At 42.8% G+C, this 23,723-nt stretch overlaps 1 protein-coding gene across 4 annotated transcripts in view; it reads right to left on the bottom strand.

The window, feature by feature from the left end:
• Window positions 1-23,723, bottom strand: part of FERMT2 (FERM domain containing kindlin 2) — an 86,466-nt gene that overhangs the window by 58,409 nt on the left and 4,334 nt on the right. For all 4 annotated transcript variants that reach the window (XM_081911442.1, XM_081911443.1, XM_081911444.1 and 1 more), the window contains exon 3: window positions 7,618-7,851. In XM_081911442.1, the coding sequence (XP_081767568.1) occupies window positions 7,618-7,851 (234 nt within the window). The remainder of the gene's footprint in view (window positions 1-7,617; window positions 7,852-23,723) is intronic.

The following is a 23,723-nucleotide window of genomic DNA, read 5'->3' as shown; positions in this document are numbered from 1 at the left end:
GCATGGCATTGGCAGCTGTTGCCAGAATAATTGTGCCGACCCACCCCTATTTTACCAGAGCTGCGATCCATTAAAGGAGGACATGGACACGCTCCCTTTAGTAGTGCTATGAAAGTCATTCCACTTCCACCACAAAGTCAAGCATTTTAACAGCCTATTTTTACCCAGCTCTTCACTCCCAGGTTCCAAAGAGCCATGTGTCCCATAGTTACTCAGATTCTCTGAAGTCCTGCAACTCTCACAGCTATCTAAGAATAAACATCCTTTCCCTTCTGGCACAAGGGGAAACTGTGGCTCAGGCTGCTGTCTTAAAGACTATCATTATCCAGGCCTTTTCACAACCAGGAGGGTGAGGAGAGCGGAGAGTTATTTCCAAAGCGGGAAAGTGTAACCAGAAGAGTTTAGTGACAGGATTTATAACAAAGAGCTAAGGGGCTACACACAGCTTTTCCCTCTCAAAAAGTAGGATTCTGGCAAACAAAAGTTCACAAGGTAACAGTGATAGGGGTAGGAGAGAAAGACAATGATAGTTGTATATTTGCACACACAGCTTCAGGCATTTTGTTAGAAGCATGTACTTTACCAAGGAAAACCTGTTGTCTTTGTTCATGGAGTTTTCTTGGCAGGGATATTGGAGTGGCTTACTGATGTATGGAAGTGGGGGCTGGACCATCAAGAAGGCTGATCGCCAAAGAATGGATGCTTTTCAATTATGGTGCTGGAGGAGACTCTTGAGAGTCCCATGGACTGCAAGAAGAACAAACCTCTCCATTCTGAAGGAAATCAGCCCTGAGTGCTCCCTGGAATGACAGATCCTGAAGCTGAGGCTCCAAGACTTTGGCCACCTCATGAGAAGAGAAGACTCCCTGGAAAAGACCCTGATGCTGGGAAAGATGGAGGGCACAAGGAGAAGGGGACGGCAGAGGACGAGATGGCTGGACAGTGTTCTCGAAGCTACGGACACGACTAAATGACTAAACAACACTTTACCACGGAATCCCAATAAATCTACTTGTAAGAATCAAAGAACGTATTTTGTTAAATAGCTGCTACACTGGCCATTATGAAAAAATCCACTCATCTAGCAAACGTTAAGAAATTCATTTAAGAATTCAGCTGAAGAGGGAAGCTCTTTTACTCTAATAGTGGTGGCAGGGAGAGCAGAAAAGCACACAGAGACAAACAGGGAAGATGTGACATGTACACACCACCCCCTTGGTATGATTCATCCAGTAATGTAGTTGTTAAAAATAGAAAGTCTCTCCTTTCATTAAGTTTCATCAAATTTAGGTTGTGTTTTCCCTGCCGTCAGAATTAAAAGGGAAATTGTGCACAAGACATTATACCACAAGTATTAAGTAGTCAGACAAACAAGACGATAATGAAAATAAACACTATTTACGACACGGCTATCACAGCCCCATTATAAAGGAACATGCTGAGAATTTTAAGTTTTCTGTTTTTCTTCTGCTCCGGAGGGGAGGAGTGGGGGTGGGGAAGAGCCTATCCTGTGAAGGGGTGGGAGCACAGAGAAATTTAATCCCAGTGGGAAACTACTAGCCAGTGTTTCCTCTAGTTCTTTTCTATGCAAGCTGCATTGAGACAAGGGAGGGGGGGTAGAATCACCACAGGGTTTCTTTTTGAGTGGGGGAGGGAAAGACAGATCACATCTGGAAAAAGACATTACAAAGTTCAGCAAAGTTGTATATCAGAGAATACAGGAAATTAACTCTCACTTACAGAAGAGCTACTGTCCGGCAGGGGCTAAGAGGCTGAGTTGTGAAACGAAAAGTCCTGGATCAATTCTTGCTTCGGCTGTAAAATTTGCTAGATGTCTTGAGGCAAGCCTCTAGCTCCCTGCCTCAGTCCCATCATCCAAATCCATTAACACCGCAATAATTACACCAAACACGCACTTTTGAATGAGAGTTCAATACATATTCTCATGGCTGCTGTAAGGATTGCTGGACCAATAATATGCTAAGCTAAAGGGAAGTCAAAAATGTTTAAGATCGCACAAAATGCCACAGACACAGACTTCACTTTTCCCTTGATAATGAAATTCTCTTTCTGTATTTACATCAGAGGTGGGGAGATAAAGGCTCCCTACCTCTGCTCAAATTTAAGTACTCTGGTACCTCGGGTTACGAACTTAATTCGTTCCGGAGGTCTTCTAAACCTGAAACCGTTCTTAACCTGAGGCACGCTTTTGCTAATGGGGCCTTCCGCCACCACCACATGATTTCTGTTCTCATCCTGGGGCAAAGTTCTCAACCCGAGGTACTTCTTCCAGGTTTGTGGAGTTTGTAACATGAAGCGTTTGTACCCCAAAGCGTTTGTACCCCGAAGCGTTGTGTATACTTCTGGGTTTTGCTGCGCACACATGCTCAGAAATGCCCTATCGTGCCACATGTGCATACAGAAGCGACGCCTTCGGTTACGGACTTTTCAGGTTAAGTACGGACCCCCCGGAACGAATTTAATTCATATCTGGAGAATCCACTGTATTGCAAACACAAAGGACCAAACACACCACAGTAGCCTAAAGCAGTTCCAATCAAACACCAATTAAAAAGCCAAAGCTCTTCAGTCACCACCTGCCTCATTCCCAAAGACAGGATATCCAGAGAACAGCCTCATAATATTATCTCAGCATGTGGACAGGGTTAGGCCCAACATACTTTTGAGGCAGTCTTCTTAATGATACTGCTGTGCCAAATTCAGAACAACAAAGAAAAATCTTGTTGACTGCTCCCCTCTATTTCTCCCTCCTCCCCAAAAGAAATTTGTGGATTCCCACCTGCTAAATCTGCACACACACTTTTTGGAAGAGTAGTAAGACCTCCTTTTGATCTGACTCATGTGTGACTAGGGTTGTTGTAGTTTTTAAAGGAAGCATTCTAATAAAGTGCAATTTTGTTGTACATCAATGGGTTTATGCTTGTTTTCTGCCCCAGCCTTCAGAATCAGTATGGGAAATGATCTAACGTGAACTGGAAGGATCTTTTAAAATCAATCATCAATAATACTACATGCTTTTAAATTAATTCTCCAATTTGTGGCTATCACTTTGATGCTATAATACGTTTGCTTACAGTGGCTCACTTCCTGCCTCTTGACAGAAATAGGTCAGCCAAGAGTCATCCATTTTTATTTTAAAAGCAAAAAAAGATTGATTATAACAAAGCTCAAGTTGCAAGATTCCGGTTGCAAACTCTGACTTGGTTTTCACTTCAGAACTGGCCTTTATTTAAATAAGGCTGGACAATACTGACACCCTCTCAGAAGACACTACGCACAGAATTAGGCAGATAAAACAAAGTTAAGTGTTGCTGTGGTCTGTTAACACTGAATCAAAATGTTTGACTGAAAAACAATGCTATGGGGCAGGGTTGGGCACTCAGAAATCTTTCCCTTCACATATTCAAACTCTTATCTTCAATTCTTATCTTACTAATAAAGTAGAGGGGGAGCAAATTCTAACAGCCAATTTTCATGGGCTACAAATAAAGCCTCAGGGCTGCATGTGGGCCACAGGTTGCCCGCTTGTATTCATCTCTCTTCCCCATGCCCTTCTTTTCCCTGCAGGTAAGGATTCTCTCTCTCAACATATAAACAGAAGTTTGTTTGATTAAGGATGCTCCCACTTTATGGTTCAACAGAGATCCTAGGACTCAGCATGGATGGGCGTGTTAGTAAAGGTTATTAGACATGAGGCACAAATGGTGTTTTGCTTTTGACAAGTAACCCAAAGTAGAAATTTGACATAGTAAAAGAAGAATTCAACAGTATGTAACTTTAAATTGATCAGCACAGCTTCTGTAGCAAGACAGAGGGCCAAACTAGATGCAAGGATGTGAAACACATAATTAGAAAGTATTTATAGGCATTGTTGTTGTTGTTAATTTAAAAGCAGGGAGGGCTGTGAGATTTTCACTGGTATCAATGGGAGCTCTTTTCCTGGTGGGGCGGACCGGAGATTTTCAATGAGATTGCAACTGGGGAAGGAAGGATTCCACTCTCAATCTCACATACTGCAATCCTGATTAAAAGCTCACCCTTGCATGCTGTCTAATTCACATCTAGTTTGGTACTAAGGCACTCCCAATAGCTTATTAAAAAGCAAAACCTGGATGAAGGGCAGGATCTTTTAGAATAAATTGTAGCTGAGGAAGTGTGTGACCGACCTAAACACCCACATATTTAGCACAGTGTTAAGAACACAAACTGGCCTCAACTAGCTGGACCTTTGGTCTGATCCAGTGAGCCTCTTCTTATGCGGTTTTCTTATGTGTGCATGCACATGTGTGTTATGAATCAGATTTCATATTGTATTATTAACATCTGGTGTAAACTGCCTTATCATTCCAGTTAAAGGCAGGGTATAAATCTTTTAAATTAAACTTGTAATATTTATATTCACCAATATTCATAATAATTTAAACACACACACACACACACACACCATCCAATAAAAGAGACAAATCAAATCAACAAAGATATCACCAAAACCAGCACAACAAAAAAGAACAAAGGGCAAGCAACATTAAAGAGCTACGGCAGCTTTAGCTTGAACTCTGAGTCAAAAAGATTTGAACTTGGACAACAAGTTGGGCAGCTTTGATCTATGGGAAAAGAATGGCCTTTTGATAGCCATTTTTCTTATAAACACAGCATCCTCATAATCTGCCTTTAGTGTCAGTACATCTTATGACCAGCTCCCAATCTTCCAGTACCTTCAAATAAGGGGATTTTTTTCAGTCTAAAATGCAAAGGATACAGGCAGTGCTTTTTTTCTATAAAAAAAAAAAGTTTAGGGGTACTCTCATTTTGACTCAAGAAAACCACAATTTTATAGTTCAAATTGGGCAGGGTTCAAACTAAAACAGTGGGAGTTAACACAGTGTCCTCCAGATGTTGTTGGACTTCCAACAGCCCCAGCCAGCATGGCGGGAAGAAGAAGAAGAGGAGTTTGGATTTGATATCCCGCCTTTCACTCCCCTTCAGGAGTCTCAAAGCGGCTAACATTCTCCTTTCCCTTCCTCCCCCACAACAAACACTCTGTGAGGTGAGTGGGGCTGAGAGACTTCAAAGAAGTGTGACTGGCCCAAGGTCACCCAGCAGCTGCATGTGGAGGAGCGGGGAAGCAAACCCGGTTCACCAGATTACGAGTCCACCGCTCTTAACCACTACACCACACTGGCTCAAACCACAATGACTACTATTAGTTTAGGGAAAGGTGCCCTATCGATTCACTTTCGATTTATATAATTGTTGTTGGCAACCGTCTGTACTGAGACAATGGAGTGCACCTCTGGAGGTGAAGTCAAACCACTGTGTTAACAGCACCAAAGTGTGTATGGATGTCCTGCGCTGCCCAGACATCAAGACCCCACGCTCAGCCTTGATGATGTGGTCCAAAGCAAAGCAGAGCAATATGTTTGGCACCAACTTGGCTTACGGGCTCAACTCGGGATTATCTACCTTAGCTTTTTTCTTCTTCTGAAGATAACAGCAAGCCACTGTAGGTTTAGGATCAGAGTTGACCTTCTCCTCGATGGGCTACCTTCTCAGGCTGATAAGCCCCATGTACCCTCCACTTCCCTCTACAGCATGTACAGAAGCCACCTTCTTGACCACTGATCCCACTATTGGTCTCATCCACTAGAGCCTGTCTTCGCATGCAGCAGAAGTCCCCAACTCACTGAGGATTTGAGACCCATCGGCTACCCTCACCTGGTTTAGGTGGCCAGCAGTTTCCTAGTGACAGCCCACTGACAGCTTCTTGGAGCCACAGGTGAGAGAGAGTGGGGACCAAAGGTGGACAAATCTTCATCACCATAGAACCATAGAACTGGAAGGGACCCTAAGGATCATCTAGTCCAACCCCTGCAATGCAGGACTATGCAGCTGTTTCATACAACGATCGAAACTGCAATTTTGGCATTATCGCCATCATGTTCTAACCAGCCCTGTCCATCTGCCTGGGTTGCCACAGTCACTCTACAAACTACCCCAGAAGGAGTACAACATGTACAACTCTCCTAATGCCTCATACACATAATTATGTGCCTAATACAACACCGTTCCAACTTACAGAGAATCCTAGAATGGTGGCACTGGAAGGGATCGCCAATGGGTCATCTAATCCAACCCCCTGCAGTGCAGGAATCACCGCTGAATAATCCCTGACAGCTGGCCATCCAACCTCTGTTTAACAACCTCCAATGAAGGCAAGTCCATTCTGGAATGTACTATTATCATCTATTAACATAAAACTATTAGCATGTTTTATGTCTTTCAAAGAACTTACAGCAACTTTTATACTCCAAATCATGGAATATTTTTTATAAGACACCTTTCTAAAAAAGAATGATCTTCCACCCCATCGCTGCAATCTTTCTGGACAAAGCCTAACGCAACTCTCTTGTGAGAAAGGTCTAGGAATGGCCACCGAGAAGGCCCTGTTCCTTGTGGAGGCTGATTTAGCCTCTATGCAGGAGTTTTCCTCAAGCCTCTGCCATTCCATTTAAGCTCCTCCAACTCCTTGGAAACTAAGGCGCCAACTGAGCTCCAGCCGATGGGAGATATCATCCACAAGTATATCAAAACCATTTAAACAAAACAAGAAACCAGACGTGTTTGCCAGATTTCAATGGGATGCTGACAGGATGAACATTCCTTTACCAAGCCAGTGAAAAATCCGCATATTAAACCACAATTTCAAGGACACAAACCCCCAATAAACTCTATTTTAAATTGTATAACAATCTCCAAGTGTCTGGGGCTGTACCATAAGGAAGCCAAGAGGAAGAGGAATGTCTGGAGAGCATGGAACTGTTCGCCTGCCACAATGTTCCTTCATTCTACAAGCTGCATAGGGGAAATAACACTGCTTTCCCCCTTCTTTAGTGTCTTTGAACCAGCAGTGCCCATGACATCAGTCCGCTCCACTATCTCAGATCTTTGTAGGATCCTGATGCACCACGTGTCTCCACATGTACCTGCCCTCAAGGGTTCCTGTTCCATGTTCATATGTTTGCCAGGGGGCTACCCTGGGAGAAGCCCTTCTTAGTGGAATTGCTCTGTGGAATGCTCTCTCAAGGGAGCCTCACCTGGGGCCTACCTGGTTAAAGGCAAGGAGTTTTAAATATATATATATATATCTGAACTTGGCTGGATTTGTTGTTTTTGTGCTGCTCCCAATGATTTTATTTCTTTTCTTTGCTATATTTCTGAATGGTTTGTATGTTTTAAATGTATTGTTTTTCTATGCTTTGTATGCTGCTATGGGAATTTTATTAATCTGTGTGGTATAAATTCCTCAAGTAGTAAATATATTTGTGCATAACTGACAGATTCCCACTGTCTGACTGGTATTTTACTAGTTCCACCACCCAAAAGCTTTTCTTTCCTATTTTCACAAGGGCCATGCGCAATAATAAACCCTTAGGAAGTTGAAGACTCAATCCAGAGGAAGCAGGCTAATCTGCATTTGCTAGAAAGCTGATGCTTCAGATAACTATCGCATTACGGAACAGGTATCAAGAACGACTGCCGCAAGCTGCTTGACACATGAAGAGGCAACATTTGGCTCCATAACCAGCAGATACTCACTGAAGGTCTTGCAGATGTCAGACACAGCTTTGAAGACTCGATCAGAAAAGTTCACTTTCACCTTCACGTACTTCATGTTGGGGAGCTGAAGTCGGAGGAGTTTGTGCTGAGGAGTAAACTGTAGTTTGGCGTCTGCCTGTATTCCATACTTATCCAAGGTCCAGTGAGTTTTAAGGAGCCATGTTCTCTTCTTTTCCCACCACAGGGCGTGGTCGGACCAATCTTTCTTGACGTCTAGGACACCAAAGATAAAAAGATTAGGAAACAAACAGAAAAATCAAGTGAATTCAGTCCATACAGGTTACTGAAATATTTCTTTGGCTACAGAGTCATAAGCTGTTACTTCTACAGAGTGATAATTAAATGGTACTGATTTTTATTTTTTAGGACAGTTATTCTTGAAACAGCTTGAAGTTATATAAATGTTAATATACTATTTGGAAGCTGTGTTACTGAACATTTACTCTTAAGGTGGCTAAGCAGCAGATAAGGGCAAAAGAGGTAATAGTTTCAGTTCATGCAATGATAATACTATTTGGTCATGTACACAAGACCCAGAGAAGAAAACCAGTATATCGGGTCCAGACACAAGAATTCAGTTTCCTTCAGCCCAGAAAACAATTATATGAAGCAAAACTTCATCCCCCTGCTCCCCTCCAGAAGTACTTATTAGAATGCAATAAATATTCTGAATATATTTGTGCAGGTCTATTTATATACAAAGGTAAGGTGGTGCTTGCCAATGCATTTTTCCACCTTGGAAGAATAGCTTATGTTAGATAATTGGCTGTGAAAAAGGTGAGTCTTTGCAAAAGAGACGTTCAAAAGGAAGTGAAGTTGGCACATCAAAGCCTTTATCGGCCTTATCAGGTTCATGTTTCAAGATTCATTTATTACAGAATAAAGGTAACTTGTTCCAAAGTAATTCTGCACATTTTAACATAGAAAGTTGCATAACTTATTTCCAAACTGTGGTGGTGTGAATCTAAGCTAGTCTGGGTTTGGCCAGAGCCTGGCTACAACCCCAAATACACCACTTTGAGTTCCATGATGGAACAGAGGTGGGATATCAATAGCACGTTGCCAACCCAAATTCGTACAATAATCTACTCTGCCAGATTAAAAACAGGTTGGGTGGAATTTAGTGTAGTGATATAATTGTTCCATCAACGCAAGCTTTTCTGTTTGCCAGAAAAAATGAACACCCCACTCCCCACAAACACTGCTGTTCTAGGGTTTCTCCAGATTCTCTTCCCTCTCCCTTTCAGTGAGCAGTGATGACAAGATCGGGCGGGAACCGCCATTGGTTGATGTACCTGCATGTGCTTCCACTAATAAGACTCATTAGTTGACTCCTAGCCATTGATCCGAACAACCCAATCACAAAACTAAATATAGATGTGTGACGATGTAAATTCATTTTACGCAACTGCTCACAGCCTGCCAATAGGATCTGTCCTCCTTATTTAAGGGGTCTAACATTTGATCTCTTATTTAAGAACCATTGTTGGCGGATGACAGTTTCCTAAGGGCACTACAGAGCACAGCTGAGCTATGTGAGGGAACTACCAGGGAACTGGCTAGTAATGGTAGCATTCTAAGGGCAGCGCTGGGTGTATAGCACAATTCCACGTTGGGAACATAATCCAACGTCCTGAAAAGCTCAGCTTTCATTAGGATAAATAGTTTCTATTCATGATGGCTGCTTGAAAATGTGTAGGAGCATTTGATGAAAGCTGGCCAAACAGGATTTCTAGTGGTTGTTGCCTTCCAAGGCTTCTTGCTTCTGCCTTAGTTAACAAAACTGGAATTATGGCAAAGGATGAAAACCGCCCCTACAACCCACAGAACCTTTCTTTGCCCAATGCAGATTTTGAATTACTTTTCAACGAGTTTTAACCAAGCGCGCGCAATCCTGGCTCAGAGCTATTTAATGGCTTAGGAGAGTGGTTTTCAATCTGTGTGCTGTGGCACCCTGGGGTGCCTTGAAGGATGGTTGGGGTGCCGCAGGCAACCCTGGCCTCTGTCCCTCTTTCCTTCCCTCCCTCCTCTGATGCCCTCTCACGTCTCTGCCTCCCAAAGGCTTGCATACCTATTTGTTGCAGCAGCCCTGGCTACAGGTTCCGCAGGCGAATGGTGCCTCTGGGTCTGACCAGGGGGTGCTTCCCAGGGCCGTGCGGGCCAGTGTGAGTTTGGGGTGGGGCAGATCAGAGGCCTGGAGGGAGCAGCTGCCGCTGCCCAGAGGACTCCCAAGGAGTGGGGAGAGGAGAGGAGGCTGAAGGGGCACCCTACAATAGAGGGTATTCAAAAAAGGGTGAGAGGCTGCCAGCTCTGCAAGCAAGGGGTGACCTAACTGGGCTCCTGAGCCCCACAGGAATGCCGCAGAAAAAAACGTAGAGCCATGGAGTCAAAAAGGTTGGAAACCTCTGGCTTAGGAACATCAGAATCCTCTGCAAACTTACAAGTAAGAAGTGCTCTATGATAAGAGAGGAAGGGCTTATCAACACACAGAACAAGAAACTGTTTAAAGGGACACAGTGAAGGCGTTGCACCACCACGGCAGCTAAATTAGGGGTCATAAGAAATATAAAGCACTTAAGATTCTACTTCCTAACAAGAAAACATTTTCAGAATTATTGAGAAACACATGATATTTCTGAAAAGCTTAACTTGGGCAGAGAGGAAAAGGGAAGGCACAGTTGGTTCTAAAGACATCAAAGCACTGACATCATAAAAACAACAAATTCTTTAAAGAGAAGGAGAAGCAAGTTATGTTGGTGCAATACAGCTGAATATCAGGAGTGGCAGCCAGGATACTCTACCATCAAATTAAACAAAACCAAATATAGAAAAGCATGCAGCTTGCAACGAGGCTTGGCTGCTCTCAGAGAATTCTGTCAAATGACTATGATGAACTGTGGGCCAAACTTCTGCTTCTCTGAAAAACACTGAGGGTGGAGGAATGGTCTTGGCACTGAAATAAGCTTTCTGCATCACCAGCACTTCTGCTGCTTCAGGTTTAGATGTATGTGGCAGATTCCAGATTGCCGTCCTCAAGAGCAGTTTGATCTAAAACAAATACAAACTTCTAAATTCACCATTCACTATGATAATTGTTTCCAAGACTATTGGTATACAATGGCCCACGTACAGACGTAACAGACATTGGGCTGAAACGTATCTTACAGTAAGCCACAGTAGAAAGGAAACCATTGCTTACTGTAAGTGAGCTGAATGCTGGTGCATACTTCTCAAATGTATACTACACTTCACTCTGTCTTGTCCAGTACTGGGAGAAACAAACCACAAGACTTGACCTAGGCCAACATTCCTAGTTTGTCCCAAATGGAAACAAGTACTGTACTATGCCTTGGCTTCTACTAATCAGCTTGCATGGAGATAAACAAACCATGAATGTTGGTTCACATGTAATTCCAAGCCAAGCTTCATGGTTTGTTTCCCCCAGTTCCAGCTCAATATAGTGTAGACTTCCATATCTAGGAGTTTTCATGCATTAGCTTTTCCAATACCCAACTGCAATACAGAATGCCCCCATTTCTGTACCCATGGGTAACCGAATTTCAACCCAAAAGAAAACAACAGTCTCCAACACTCATAAGGTCCCTTTAAGTTCTGCTACTTAAAAACCATTAATGCCATGCTTCCATTTAAAAGCACAAGCGATCTTTATAGACTTTTCTTTAAGCCAGAACACTGCAAATTTTCAATGGGAAAAGGGAACCGGAAAGTCTCAACTGGATGGCTAAATGAGGCATCTGAATGCCTTATTTCAAGGCATTGAAGAGCGCAGAACCAACTTCAACTGTTGCATAGTGGCAGAGGCTGGTTCATGAACCAGGAAGTCTATAGTTCTAATCTTGCCTTTGGAATGAGTTCATTAGATGGCCATAAACAAACCTCTCATCCTTCCATTTGCAATATGAGGCTAATACTGACATACCTTACAAGGCTGAATACTCTAAGACACACCAAACATAATTTATTGCATTAGAATGCCTAGTTTTTGTTCGCCGGGTTTTTATTATAAGAGGCATTTGACACACAAAGCAGTATGGGTGCATTTCCAGACCATAATAACAGATGCTAACTATGTCTTTAGGAATGCAAGTAGCAGCCCCAGTCATTCCATTCTATGATATCCAGCCACCCATCCAACAAAACATTGCTGATTTACATTTCATTCTACTCTCTCCAAAGCTCATAGCTTGATCACAAGTAGTCATGCTGACTCAAATGAAGTTAGGAGAAAATGTTCCAAGTAGGGATACTTGAAGGAGACACACATTCCTTAAGAGAAAATGTTATCAGCACAGCAAATGGAAGAGTCATAAATAGGAGACACACGAGATAAGAATTAACTTTGGATTTTTTTAAGAGTTCAGAATGCTTGTACTTTGGTCCTGAAAATGGGTAGATTGGAGAATACGAAATTTAGCAGGGTAGACACACAATCGCAAGATCAGGGTGGTCCAACACATGGCCTATGAGCCACATGAGACTTTCGAGGCCTTTTTTGGTGGCCCTTGACATCAATGTCAATAATTAGAATATACAGCAGCAGAAGTTGTTGGAGAAAGCCTGTATAAGTTAAGCACTCCACTACTCACACTCCCCCTTATGATACTTGTCTTGGTGCCTAGCTCTCAACTTACTTGCAGCCAAGGCAAATTTTGCAACCAGTGCAGTAATAAAGCCTGCCAGTGTTCTGAATTCCCTGGGCTCTAGGAGCATGTCCAATTACGGTCTTGTTCCCAAGACTGGCGACTGACATCTCCACCATTTGGTCGGTGTGCAGCTGCGTTTTCTGCTGCCATGCATGCCCCCACATGCCCCAGTACCAAGATGCTGGTGCACGACAGCGTGCTGGCCGATCTGTGGAGATTTCTTGCCAGTTTTATTCTAGATCGTTTTATTTGATGCTTTAATGTGTTGTAAACTGTGTTGAGATTCTTCTTTAAAATATAAAGCAGTATAGAATTGAAATGAACAACAACCCTCTCAGCAGGGAGGAGAATGGCAACTAGACAGTCTGTTGTGGCAACTGTAATCTAGGCTTAAGGTGCCATTTGGTGATTAGTTTATATATCTGTGTTTCTCATACTGAAGCATGTGTCCTGGAGGTTGCTCTTCTCCTCAGCCCCCGCTGCTGCTTTGCTGCCAACGGCACCCACAGACTACCTTGTGGCGGTTCACACACTGCCTATTTCAGTCAAAGCCTTGGTTGCCTGCCTCAGTGGCAGCTACGGTGTCTGATGCAGCAGAAACCAGGTCTCCGGCATTGGCAGACCAACTTGGAGAGAAGGGAAGGAACAAAAAAACATGGAGGGATTTTCCACATGAGGGAGGGAAAAGCAAGGTGGGTCTCTCTCTTCAGTGATTTGGTGCGCCTGCTGAATGCACTTCTCAGCAAAGACAAGGAGCCAACAGAATGCAGTGTGTGAGCTCCTTCTCTGTGGATGGGACTCGCTTGCCAGTCCAGAGTTCTCATGTATTCTCTCAAAGGCTTCAGAGCCACAAGACTCCCTGGAAGCCCCACCCTGTGACTTGACAGCCTCCACCCCTCTGTGTGGGGTTATTTATCAGGTGGTAAGGGAAAGGAGTTCGCAGTGTGCCTGAGCAGCCCACTTTCATATGCCACTGGAAAGAAGCTGTTCCAGGGCTGAGCCTTGAGATGGTTTGGGCTTGCCTTAAGCTCCTCTTGAACCACTGCTTGGTTCCTTCTCCACTCGAGGAGGTGTAGAGCTACTGTGGGTGCAGTCTGTCCTGTCTATGCACACACATTATGATGGCACAGCTGCCCTCTCAGCCCTTTACCCCAGAGTGGGGGTGGGTGGGTTGTTCTGTAAAGACCACTCTGATCAGCCCCTTCCATCTGCCACTAATAGATAACAGAGGAGGGCATGCTCTCTTTCCCCTACCACAGTACAGAAGGGAAGGAAAGAGAAAATGAAATAAAATGCAAGCAGTGTAGGAGGATTCTGTCCAGCTGTAGTAGCCTGGGGTTCGGGATAGCATGGAACAGACATTACTTTGTATGACATGCTATTTTAGGATATTAAATCTATTAATTGTGCACTTAATATAAATATATTTAATTAAATATAATTATTACCTATATTGTGAACACTTAAATTTATGATATGAAAATTTAATTCAGTGTGTGGCATGCAGGTTCTGTGTCAAAGTACTCTTGCAGCCCACTTGGTCTGAGAAGTTGGACTGCCCTGCTCCAGTTGATGCTGGGACTCCCAGCTCCCAATATCCTGACTATTGGCCATGCTGGCTGAAACTGACGAGAGCTGAGAGCCCAACAATATGTGGAAAGTCACTAGTTCCACACCCCACTACATTTTTCATCTTCTATTTTGGAAGAGAATGTTGTTTGTAGTCACTCGGCATTAATTTGGTTAATTAATTAATTTGTGTAATCTCACTGTATACAAGTTGTACAAGTGACAATAAAGTATTTCAATTAAGCAGCATCTTAAACTATTGCAATAGAAATATGCACAGAATTTCCCCCCTCATTTGGTGAAGAGCATATTTAAAAACGGAGAACTATATGCTAATGTTCTTGCATAGTCTTAACTGCGCTACCTTTCAGCCTTCTTCCCCAGCCCCGTATGATCCTCTGTCAGAGGCAGAGAAATACAGATAGGTACAGTGGAACCTCAGTTCCCGAACGCCTCTGTCAATGTACATTTCGGTTCTGAATGCGGAAAATCTGGAAGTAAATACTTCTGTTTTCGAACATTTTTCAGAACCCGAACATGCGACGTGGCTTCCGCTGACTGCAAGAAGCTCTTGCAACCAATGGGAAGCTGCGCCTCGGGTTTTCGAACGTTTCGGAAGCCGAACAGACTTCCGGAACAGACTTCGTTTGAGAACTGAGGTACTGTACCATTGTATTTATACGTATTTTAGAATGAATGTGGATACATTCAGACAAACTTGAAGAATAGTTGCCCTGAAAATCACATGCTGCCATTTCTGGAGGCATTAAAAGTTATTATATGAGATTTGACTGGGAGGTTACCCAAAGCTCCCCACCCCCACCCCCCGCTAACCCTTTCATCAGAGTAACTTCTGCCTGCAGTCATCATCAAGAGGCCCTGGGACCTGGGAATGGAACGTCAATGTGGCTCAGCCCCCTTCCCTTCAGTGGCTCAGACTCAAGAGACCTTGAGTGCTCCTGGATGACTGCCACAAAAGCTTTCTGCACAGTGACACAAGGTTGAGGAATCCTCTAACAGGTCTGATGCAGCCACTGTCATCCATGCCTTTGCAACAAACCTATTTGATGCTTGTTCCACAGCTTTTGAATTCTTCCTTTCTTGTCCTCTACCAATGCCCAACAATCTTCCAGAGGACAATTTGAAACTTTTGTTGAACAAGCATTTGGAAGTCAGATTAGAACATTTTTAAGATAATGAACACAATTTCCCAACATCGCTTTTCTAATATTTTTATGTGGCAATTTTATTTCTATACTATTGTAACCAGTAGTGAGTATAGAGAAGATTATGTTGGAGGAACTGGACACAGAGGAAAGGGTTGATTTCATTCATGGGCACAAATTACCCCGTGTATGAGAGGTGCAAGGTCAGTCAAGCCAGCTGCAAAGGTCCTGTGCCTTCTATATAAATGCTTAAGGCACAATCAGTGAGTCTGTCCATGAGTTGGAGTCTGCGTTACATCTGGAAGCTGGAGCAACAGCGCTACTTTCTACTTGTATCTATCTGAATCAATATCTGCAAAGCCTACAAGCTTATATGTATAGATCATTTTCCAGAACTGTATTTTGTTGTTGTTGTTTAGTCATTTAGTCGTGTCCGACTCTTTGTGACCCCATGGACCAGAGCACGCCAGGCACTCCTGTCTTCCACTGCCTCCCGCAGTTTGGTCAGACTCATGTTTGTAGCTTTGAAGACACTATCCAACCATCTCGTCCTCTGTCGTCCCCTTCTCCTTGTGCCCTCCATCTTTCCCAACATCAGGGTCTTTTCCAGGGAGTCTTCTCTTCTCATGAGGTGGCCAAAGTCTTGGAGCCTCAGCTTCACGATCTGTCCTTCCAGTGAGCACTCAGGGCTGATTTCCTTAAGAATGGATCGGTTTGTTCTTGCAGTCCATGGGACTCTCAAGAGTCTCCTCCAGCACCATAATTCAAAAGCATCAATTCTTCGGCCTTCTTTATGGTCTGCCTTCTTTATGGTCCAGCTCTCACTTCCAGAACTTTATTACTGAAGCCTAATCTTCCACAGCAGTAAAATATTTCAGACTTTGCTTCTGCATGGTGACTGGAGTTGAGGGCAACTTCAGCTATGTGGGTATCTCGCCTCAGATTCCCAACAGATTATATAAATCAAATAACTAAGAATTTACTTTATTAATGGTCATCACGGACTCATTTCCCCCTAATAATACTGATGTAGAAATCCCTCAATTCACTTTTCAACAGTCGCTGAAAGGAAGGCCAGACAGTTTTTCATGGTAAACAACACCCTTTTCACTTGACCAGATACTGTTCCCCAGGGCCAGTTCATAGCTCAGAATTGCCAAAAGTCACCAAGGGAGTGGGCTGTATAGTTTTTGTGCAATGGGCCCAAAAGATGCTGCTGGCAGCATCCGCCCTCAAGGTCCCTCAAACCAAGCCAGAAACACGCAAACTGCTTAGCAACCCTGCTTTAGAAACTGTTCTATAAACCACAACAAATTACAACTAAATTAGCCTTTTAAAAAATATAGGCACAGTTCCCTAGAAAGTTATAGATAAATAACTCTGGAACTCTGGAAATAGAAACAACAAAGTCACAGTCTTAAGAGGAAGCTACTGATTTGGGCTGGGTCTAAACTACAACCCAACTGTTTCCTGCCTGCGGTATAACAAAACCAGTACTTTAGGATTGCTAAGAAAACTGCAATCTTTCAGACCAAACCAGTTCTCAGTGCTGTTTCTGTCTTCTTATAAGGAAACATATATTATTCTATTCTATGCATGCAGTTAATTTGAAGGGAGCAAGATAAACTGTTCTGTCCTCTTGGAAGTAAACAGAACTAAATGAACTGATAACAAGAGACAGCAGATATCTATAGGAATTCCCTCTAATAGTTTTGGCAGCAGAAAGAGCTAGGAAAAGAGCAAACTATTTGTCATATGACTCCTGCAATTTAAAATATTGTTTAAATCCTAATTCTATGACCCCCTGCCTGAGTATTTTCTTTAAACTTGTAGCCCCTGAATGACTAATTCTGTTATAAATGTTTCCTGTTACTATTTATTTAATTGTAAAAAAAAATTGTCCCATTTTGAAAACCAAGGTTATGGTAACAGAATGTACATTTTAAATGACATAATGAACTATTTAAGGCAAAATGAATATTTTCTAACAGCTTGTACAGAACCTTGGTTATCAAACGCCTTGTGACTTGAACCTTTTGGCTCCCGAATGCTGCAAACCCAGAAGTAAGTGTTCCAGTTTGTGAACGTTTTTTGGAAGTTGAACATCCGATGCGGCTTCCGATTGAGTGAAGGAAGCTCCTGCAGCCGATCGGAAGCTGTGCCTTGGCTTTCGAAAGTCGAACAGACTTCCCAAATGGATTCCGTTTGAGAACCAAGGTACGACTGTACTACGTGGGCAAGGTTCACCTAACCAATCCTATCAGCGGAAGCTGTGCACAAGATCTTCCATTTGCACAACACGCAGCTACAGTAATGGCTCACCTCTCCAAAAAGTTATGGGAGAATGTGATACTAACAACCAATACAGTGATACCTCGGGTTAAGAACTTAAATCGTTCTCGAGGTCCATTCTTAACCTGAAACTATTCTTAACCTGAGGTACCACTTTAGCTAATGGGGCCTCCTACTGCTGCTGTGCCGCTGGAGTACGTTTTCTGTTCTCATCCTGAAACAAAGTTCTTAACCCGAGGTACTATTTCTGGGTTGGTGGAGTCTGCAACCTGAAGCGTATGTAACCCGAGATACCACTGTACCAAGATGAAGGTCTACCAGATGTGCGTGTTGGGCACACTGCTTTATGGTAGAGACACGTGGGCAACTTATACCCGGCCAGGAGTGATGCCTCAATACCTTCCACATGCGCTGCATCAGGAAGATTTGGGGCACCACATGGCAAGACAAGAGTCTCAAAGATGTGCTCTCCCAAGTCCACATTCCCAGGATGTTCACTCTCCTGTCTCAGCGACGTCTACGCTGGCTTGGTCATGTACACAGAAGGGAAGACGGAAGGATTCCCAAGGACATGTTCTACAGGGAGCTGACGTCAGGCCCCAGGTCCATTGGCAGACCAACTCTTGTGTTACAAAGATGTCTGCGAACGTGACATAAAGGCTAGCAGCATTAACCCCACCACGTGGGAATCCCTTGCAGATGACCATAGTGCCTGGAGACAGACTGTCAGGTTGTATATCCATAACAGTGATCAGAAGAGGAATGACTGTTGCAGTGCAGAAAAAAATGTCATAGTACACCTGAAGCAGCACAACTGAATGCCTCCATCTGCCCCAGCTGCAATGAAACATGCCTCTCCCGTATTTAGTCTCTACAGCCACAGCAGAAGGTGCTGTAACTCTACAACAGTTTGACTTCACCCCAAAGGTACACTCTTCCACTGTGTCCTGAGACAGAAGGATGCCAACCAATCTTGGGCAAGACTCTCTTAATCTACCACGAAGGATTGTGTGTGGACAGGATACAAGATGTAAATATATACATCCCAAACTTTTAATAAAAACCCATGCAGTAAGTCTCAATGACATACTAATAAAGTCAATGTTCTGGGTATCAAAATACTTATAAATATTAATGGACTGAAGATAGAAACAGCCAAGAGCCAGAGAAGAGCTCTTGAGTATATTATGCTGTTGAAATTGGCATTCAGATCCAATTTGCAGCATTTGGACCATTCACTGGTCTGACCCAAAGAAGCTGTTCCTATCTCCTAAACAAATCTATAGCAGTTAAACCAAAGCCATCTGTTGGCAGTTGGGGGAAGCTGTGAGCATTGACAAGTCTCAATATTACCATCCTGCCTCCTAACACCCGAAATCAAACAGCACGTTTTTGACCAGTTATTTAAAAGCAACCTTTCGGGGGGGGGGGGGGAATCCATTTCACTACAGGCACTGCATAGCAAATGCTTTATGCTCAAGGGCAAGTCAACAGCTAGATATTGTGCTTTGCGGCAAATCCTGCCAACTGAGTAAGGAGAGTGCCAAAGCTTGTGTGTCACTTCCTCTTCGGAAAGGACGCTGATGGATGCTTAGCACACAGAGTCATTTGCCTTATTTAAAGCCTGCTTGCTATCATGTCCCCGTTTGTTCCTCCTCCTTTACTTTGACAAACCAGATTCACATGCCTGTGACTTCCTAAGAAGAGGGGTTTTCCTTCAAGAGGATGCTTACATCAGAGCGGACACATTAAATCACAAGTCTAAAGAACCATGCCAGCAAGCAGCTGACAAACCAAGGAATCTGAAACTCAATTTAACTCAGGCATTGAAGGGCACAATTTTTGTCCACCTAAAATAGATAAGACTAATTAGTAATAAAATTCTAATCATACACACAGTAAGCTGCAGGAAGAACACTATACTAGTGTGATGCATCCTTTTCCAACCTGGTGCCCTCCATATATTTTAAACTACAGTGTAATGTTTTGGGAGCTGAAGTCCAATCTGGAAGGCAGCAGGCTGGTGAAGGCTAGCTTAGAGCAAGCAAAGAGATTTAATAAAACCTCTGTTAAATAGCAAGAAGTGCCAGACTCTTAGTCACATCAACAGCACAATCCTATGCATATTCAGAAGTAAATCTCACCATATTTAGAGAGAGGCTTACTCCTAGGTATGCGCTTTCAAAGTACATTTTCTTTTCTGTTGACCATCAAGCTGGCTTCCCCTCATTCAAAATATTAATCAAGGAGCCCAGTTACATGCAGACACCCCAAGGGGATATCACAGTGGGGGTTTCTGTTTCAGTTTCCCAAACTAGAGTCCCCTATTCAACAATGCAAATTGTTTATTTTATACCCAGGGGAGCTTTAAAAGCCTTTTGCAATGCAGAAGGGGTGGAAGAATGGAGGGGAATTTGGGGAAATGTTGAAGAAAACTGCAATTTGCATGCAGATCTCCCTGTAGCCATCTATGGACTTAAGCCAAAAACCCAAATTAAAGAGGGGGGAAAGGTAGGGCTGAGTGATGAAAGGAAGTTAAATAAAAGGCAACAGAAAAAGCTGAAGACTTATTCATTGAAATTATAACAACTTTAAATGGAAAAACTGCAATACTGACCATTTGGGCTGAATTGTTTTTATTTCTGTTGCTTACAGAAGCTTCATTACAGATTCAACTCAATGAATCTGCAAGCATTCCCTCCATTACAGTAAAACCTCAAGGGCGCTCAAAACTGGTAAATCAATAACATTGCATTTTCTTTGTGTTTTATTCATAAACCTTCCTTCTCTCACCAACCCCCACGTTAATGGCAAAGAGAGAAATCCACCACTAAATGAATGCTTGTGCCCTGAATTTCACACATTTATTCCTAAGAGAAACACTTGCTATCATCAGATTTCCAGTAACAGAAAGGTACTGAAGGAACAGACTATCTATCTGATTTGCAGGGATTAAAGGTTCAACTAAACAGCTGAAAAGGTTAAAGATTGAAAAGCTCCACCGAAATAACAAATTTAAAAAATGTCTAAAACGAGGGATGGAAGAATGACAATGAAGAAAGAAAATATCATAAACCACAGCTGTCTCCCTTATTCCAAAATTACATCCATGCCCAAGCAGCATATTGGGCTATTTAAACATCACATTTCCATCATTAATTACTTAATCAGAAAATGAAAGTATTCCTGAACCAGCCTGTGGCAAAAGGTAATATTGCACATTATCTGTGCTACCACTGCATTCTATCCATGATTCGAAACGTGCATCAGATAGGACAGCCAATCTTCTATAAATAGCATTGTAACTTAAGTTTGTTCTCCACGTTGGTCAGATTCAGAGCAGGAAGTTAGTACAATAGCTGTCTGACATATCACTAGCAATGTATTGAAAATGCTTCCAAACAGCAGTTTACTGTGAAATAGGTGCTGCTTGTGCATGCAACTTTTTTGCACTGTACAAATGACATCATCATCGAATGCCGGCCCATATTTTTTACATTTAATCTGGATTTCCAATTACTGTGGAAAAATTGTTAAGTATAGATAACTAGTTATATGATATCGCTGGTGTGGAAGCTCATTATCCAATTTGCGGGTGGCTAGGTGGTTTTGTCATGTGCGGTGTTCAAAGCTCCCATGGTTCTAGGCAGGGAATTTCATTAGCGTGAGCAGTTTCTGAGGAAAGGAGGGACCTTTTACTGCCTCCCCACTTCCAGCCACTCTCTGAAGACTGGAGAAGAGACCCTCTTAAGAATTTTAGAGGGGTGGGCAGGGGAAGGACTAGACCATGTGAAAAATGAACATAATATTTTAGCTGCAGTGCATTCATTTTCAGCTTTGTATTCTTGTTATGGAAAAAGCGCACCTACATTCTGTTGTTGCACCCATAACCTAGGTTTAAGGTGCCATTTAGCTCCTAGCTTTCATATCTCAGTTTCTAACACTGGTCGTGTGCATGGTGATTTTTTCAGTGGTAGTCTCTATTGCCATACTGCTATTTCCACTTGGCTCCAGACCTGAACAAAACCTAACTACAAGTTAGGTTGAAATTGGAATTTCAATCAAGTTTGGAGGAGCTATTCCAGGAATAGACAACTTAAGGCCCATGGGCCACAAGTGGCTCACAGGGGTTGTTTAACTGGCCCATGAGCTGCACTAAACTGTATTTATTTTAGATCTTGTTGATTTATGTGGAAATTGTTCAGTTTCATTGTGTATTTTTAAATGTTTTATTTCTTCTTTATGACTACTTTTATAGCTGTATAGTTACATATTTTTAATGTTGCAAGCTGCCTTGAGAATGGTTTGAACCATGGAAAGGTGGCATACAAATAAAATTATGTATGTATGTATGCTGATGGAACAGGAAATTAGAGAACAGGAGCAAAGGAAATTATTCTTCTCTTTCACCGACACTGTTCTTGGTCCCACCTCTCCAGTTTCCTAATCCCAGAAGCAAAATGTATTTAATCAACAGGATTACTGAGTAAGGATAGGATTATTCTTGCTCATCAACACCACATCCTTCCAATCTCAAAACAAATATCCCTCTGCACAAGGACTCCTTCTCCATGGCTAATGTCACAGACCCTGAACTGAGGGAAATGGCAAGTGTGTTTCACACACAGAGCTACAGTACAAGCAGAAAGAGTCCTTGAACCCATCAGTTAAGCAATTCAAGTGATTCTCTAAGGCTTACCAGTTACACAGGGTGCCACAGTTGTAGCAACTACAACAGCATTTGCTAAAGTGATCTCTGTTAAGTTTTGTAGCTGCCGGTTACTTATGCAATTAACAGTTTCATTGAAAGCAAGGAGCAGCAATCAAAGATACCTTAGTTTACCATGTAGTTTAAATAACCAAGCAGACAGCCACATATGAAAGCCCACACAATATATCACAAAATTAAAGCAGCATTGCTAGTCATGTAAAGGATTTGTCTTGGTATCCCCGTTTCTATGACAACAACGGAGGCCCATGTCTTCCACCCATTTGCAGGAACCCTGTTGCATTTCCCCATATCTCTTAAAATAAGTGATGGGGAGCCTAAGGGCCATATTCCCTTGTGTCTAACCTTTCAGGGGCCATATGACAGCAAAGTTGTACACATCCATTAATGTACTCACACCCAGACATTCATTCACTTACATGTGAATTGGGCTTGAAAAACACATTTCAGTTCCCTCCCCCCCAAGTCTCAATGCCAGAGGGTGGCAGTCTTCATGGAGACAGCAGCTGAGGAGAGGAGCATTAACCCTTCCCTTCCCAGCTGCAATGTGCACAAAGCTAAATCTGCACACAACACATTCATTCACAAAAAATTAGGCTTGAAAACAGCTTTCCATTGGCAGCTAGGGAAGCTGCTTTTCAAGCTTAGATGCCACATGGGGAGCATTCAAGAGGGGAGAGCAAGTCACAGTGACACAGAGAGGAATAAGCCTTTCCTGTCCAGTTAAACCCCTCTCCACAAATGCCAATGGCCGCAATGGGAGTTTGTTTTCCAGCCTAACTGCTACTGGGGGCCGGGAGGATGAAAGTTGCATGAGAAAGCACCACAGGCTACATCTGTAGCAGTTTCTGACCCTCACCTTAAAGGATGGACCGTACAGTGGTACCTCGGGTTAAGTACTTAATTCGTTCCATTCCGGAGGTCTGTTCTTAACCTGAAACTGTTCTTAACCTGAAGCACCACTTTAGCTAATGGGGCCTCCAGCTGCTGTCGCGCCGCCGGAGCACGATTTCTGTTCTCATCCTGAAGCAAAGCTCTTAACCTGAGGTACTATTTCTGGGTTAGCAGAGTCTGTAACCTGAAGTGTAAGTAACCCAAGGTACCACTGTATTATACATATAACTTGGCAACTTCTTACTGTCAGTAACCTGAAACATACTCAGTGAGATGTGAAGCATGCTTTGGATTGCAGTGCAAAATTGTTATATGCAACAGGTGAACAATGAGAGAGGACACAGGAAGCTGCCTAATACAGAGTCAGACCATTGTTCCATCTAGCTCAGTTCCACCTGATTGGCAGTGTCTTCCCAGGATTTCAGAAAGGATCTCTCCCAGTCCTACCTGGAGATGATTGGGATTGAATGTGAGAACTTCTGCATTCAAAGCAAGTGCTCTACCCCTGAGCCATCCCACGAAGCAAACATTAATTTGCAGTGAATTAGTTAGGAATGTACAAAGTAGCCTTATGACGAGTCAGACCATTGGACCATCCATTTAAACACTGTCCACACCAGTAGTTCCCAAACATTTCACCTTGGTTTCTGGCTGTTTTTAACAATTGATCTGCACTGTGCTAGATGCTGTATTATTTTAATTGTATATATTGCTTATTTCTAATAAAATTGTATTTTATTGTATTACAGTTCGATTACCATAGAATTCCAA

Source organism: Podarcis melisellensis (assembly GCF_964234715.1).
Source record: "Podarcis melisellensis genome assembly, chromosome: 1".
Lineage (NCBI taxonomy): Eukaryota > Metazoa > Chordata > Lepidosauria > Squamata > Lacertidae > Podarcis > Podarcis melisellensis.
This window is presented reverse-complemented; position numbering and strand designations above follow the sequence as displayed.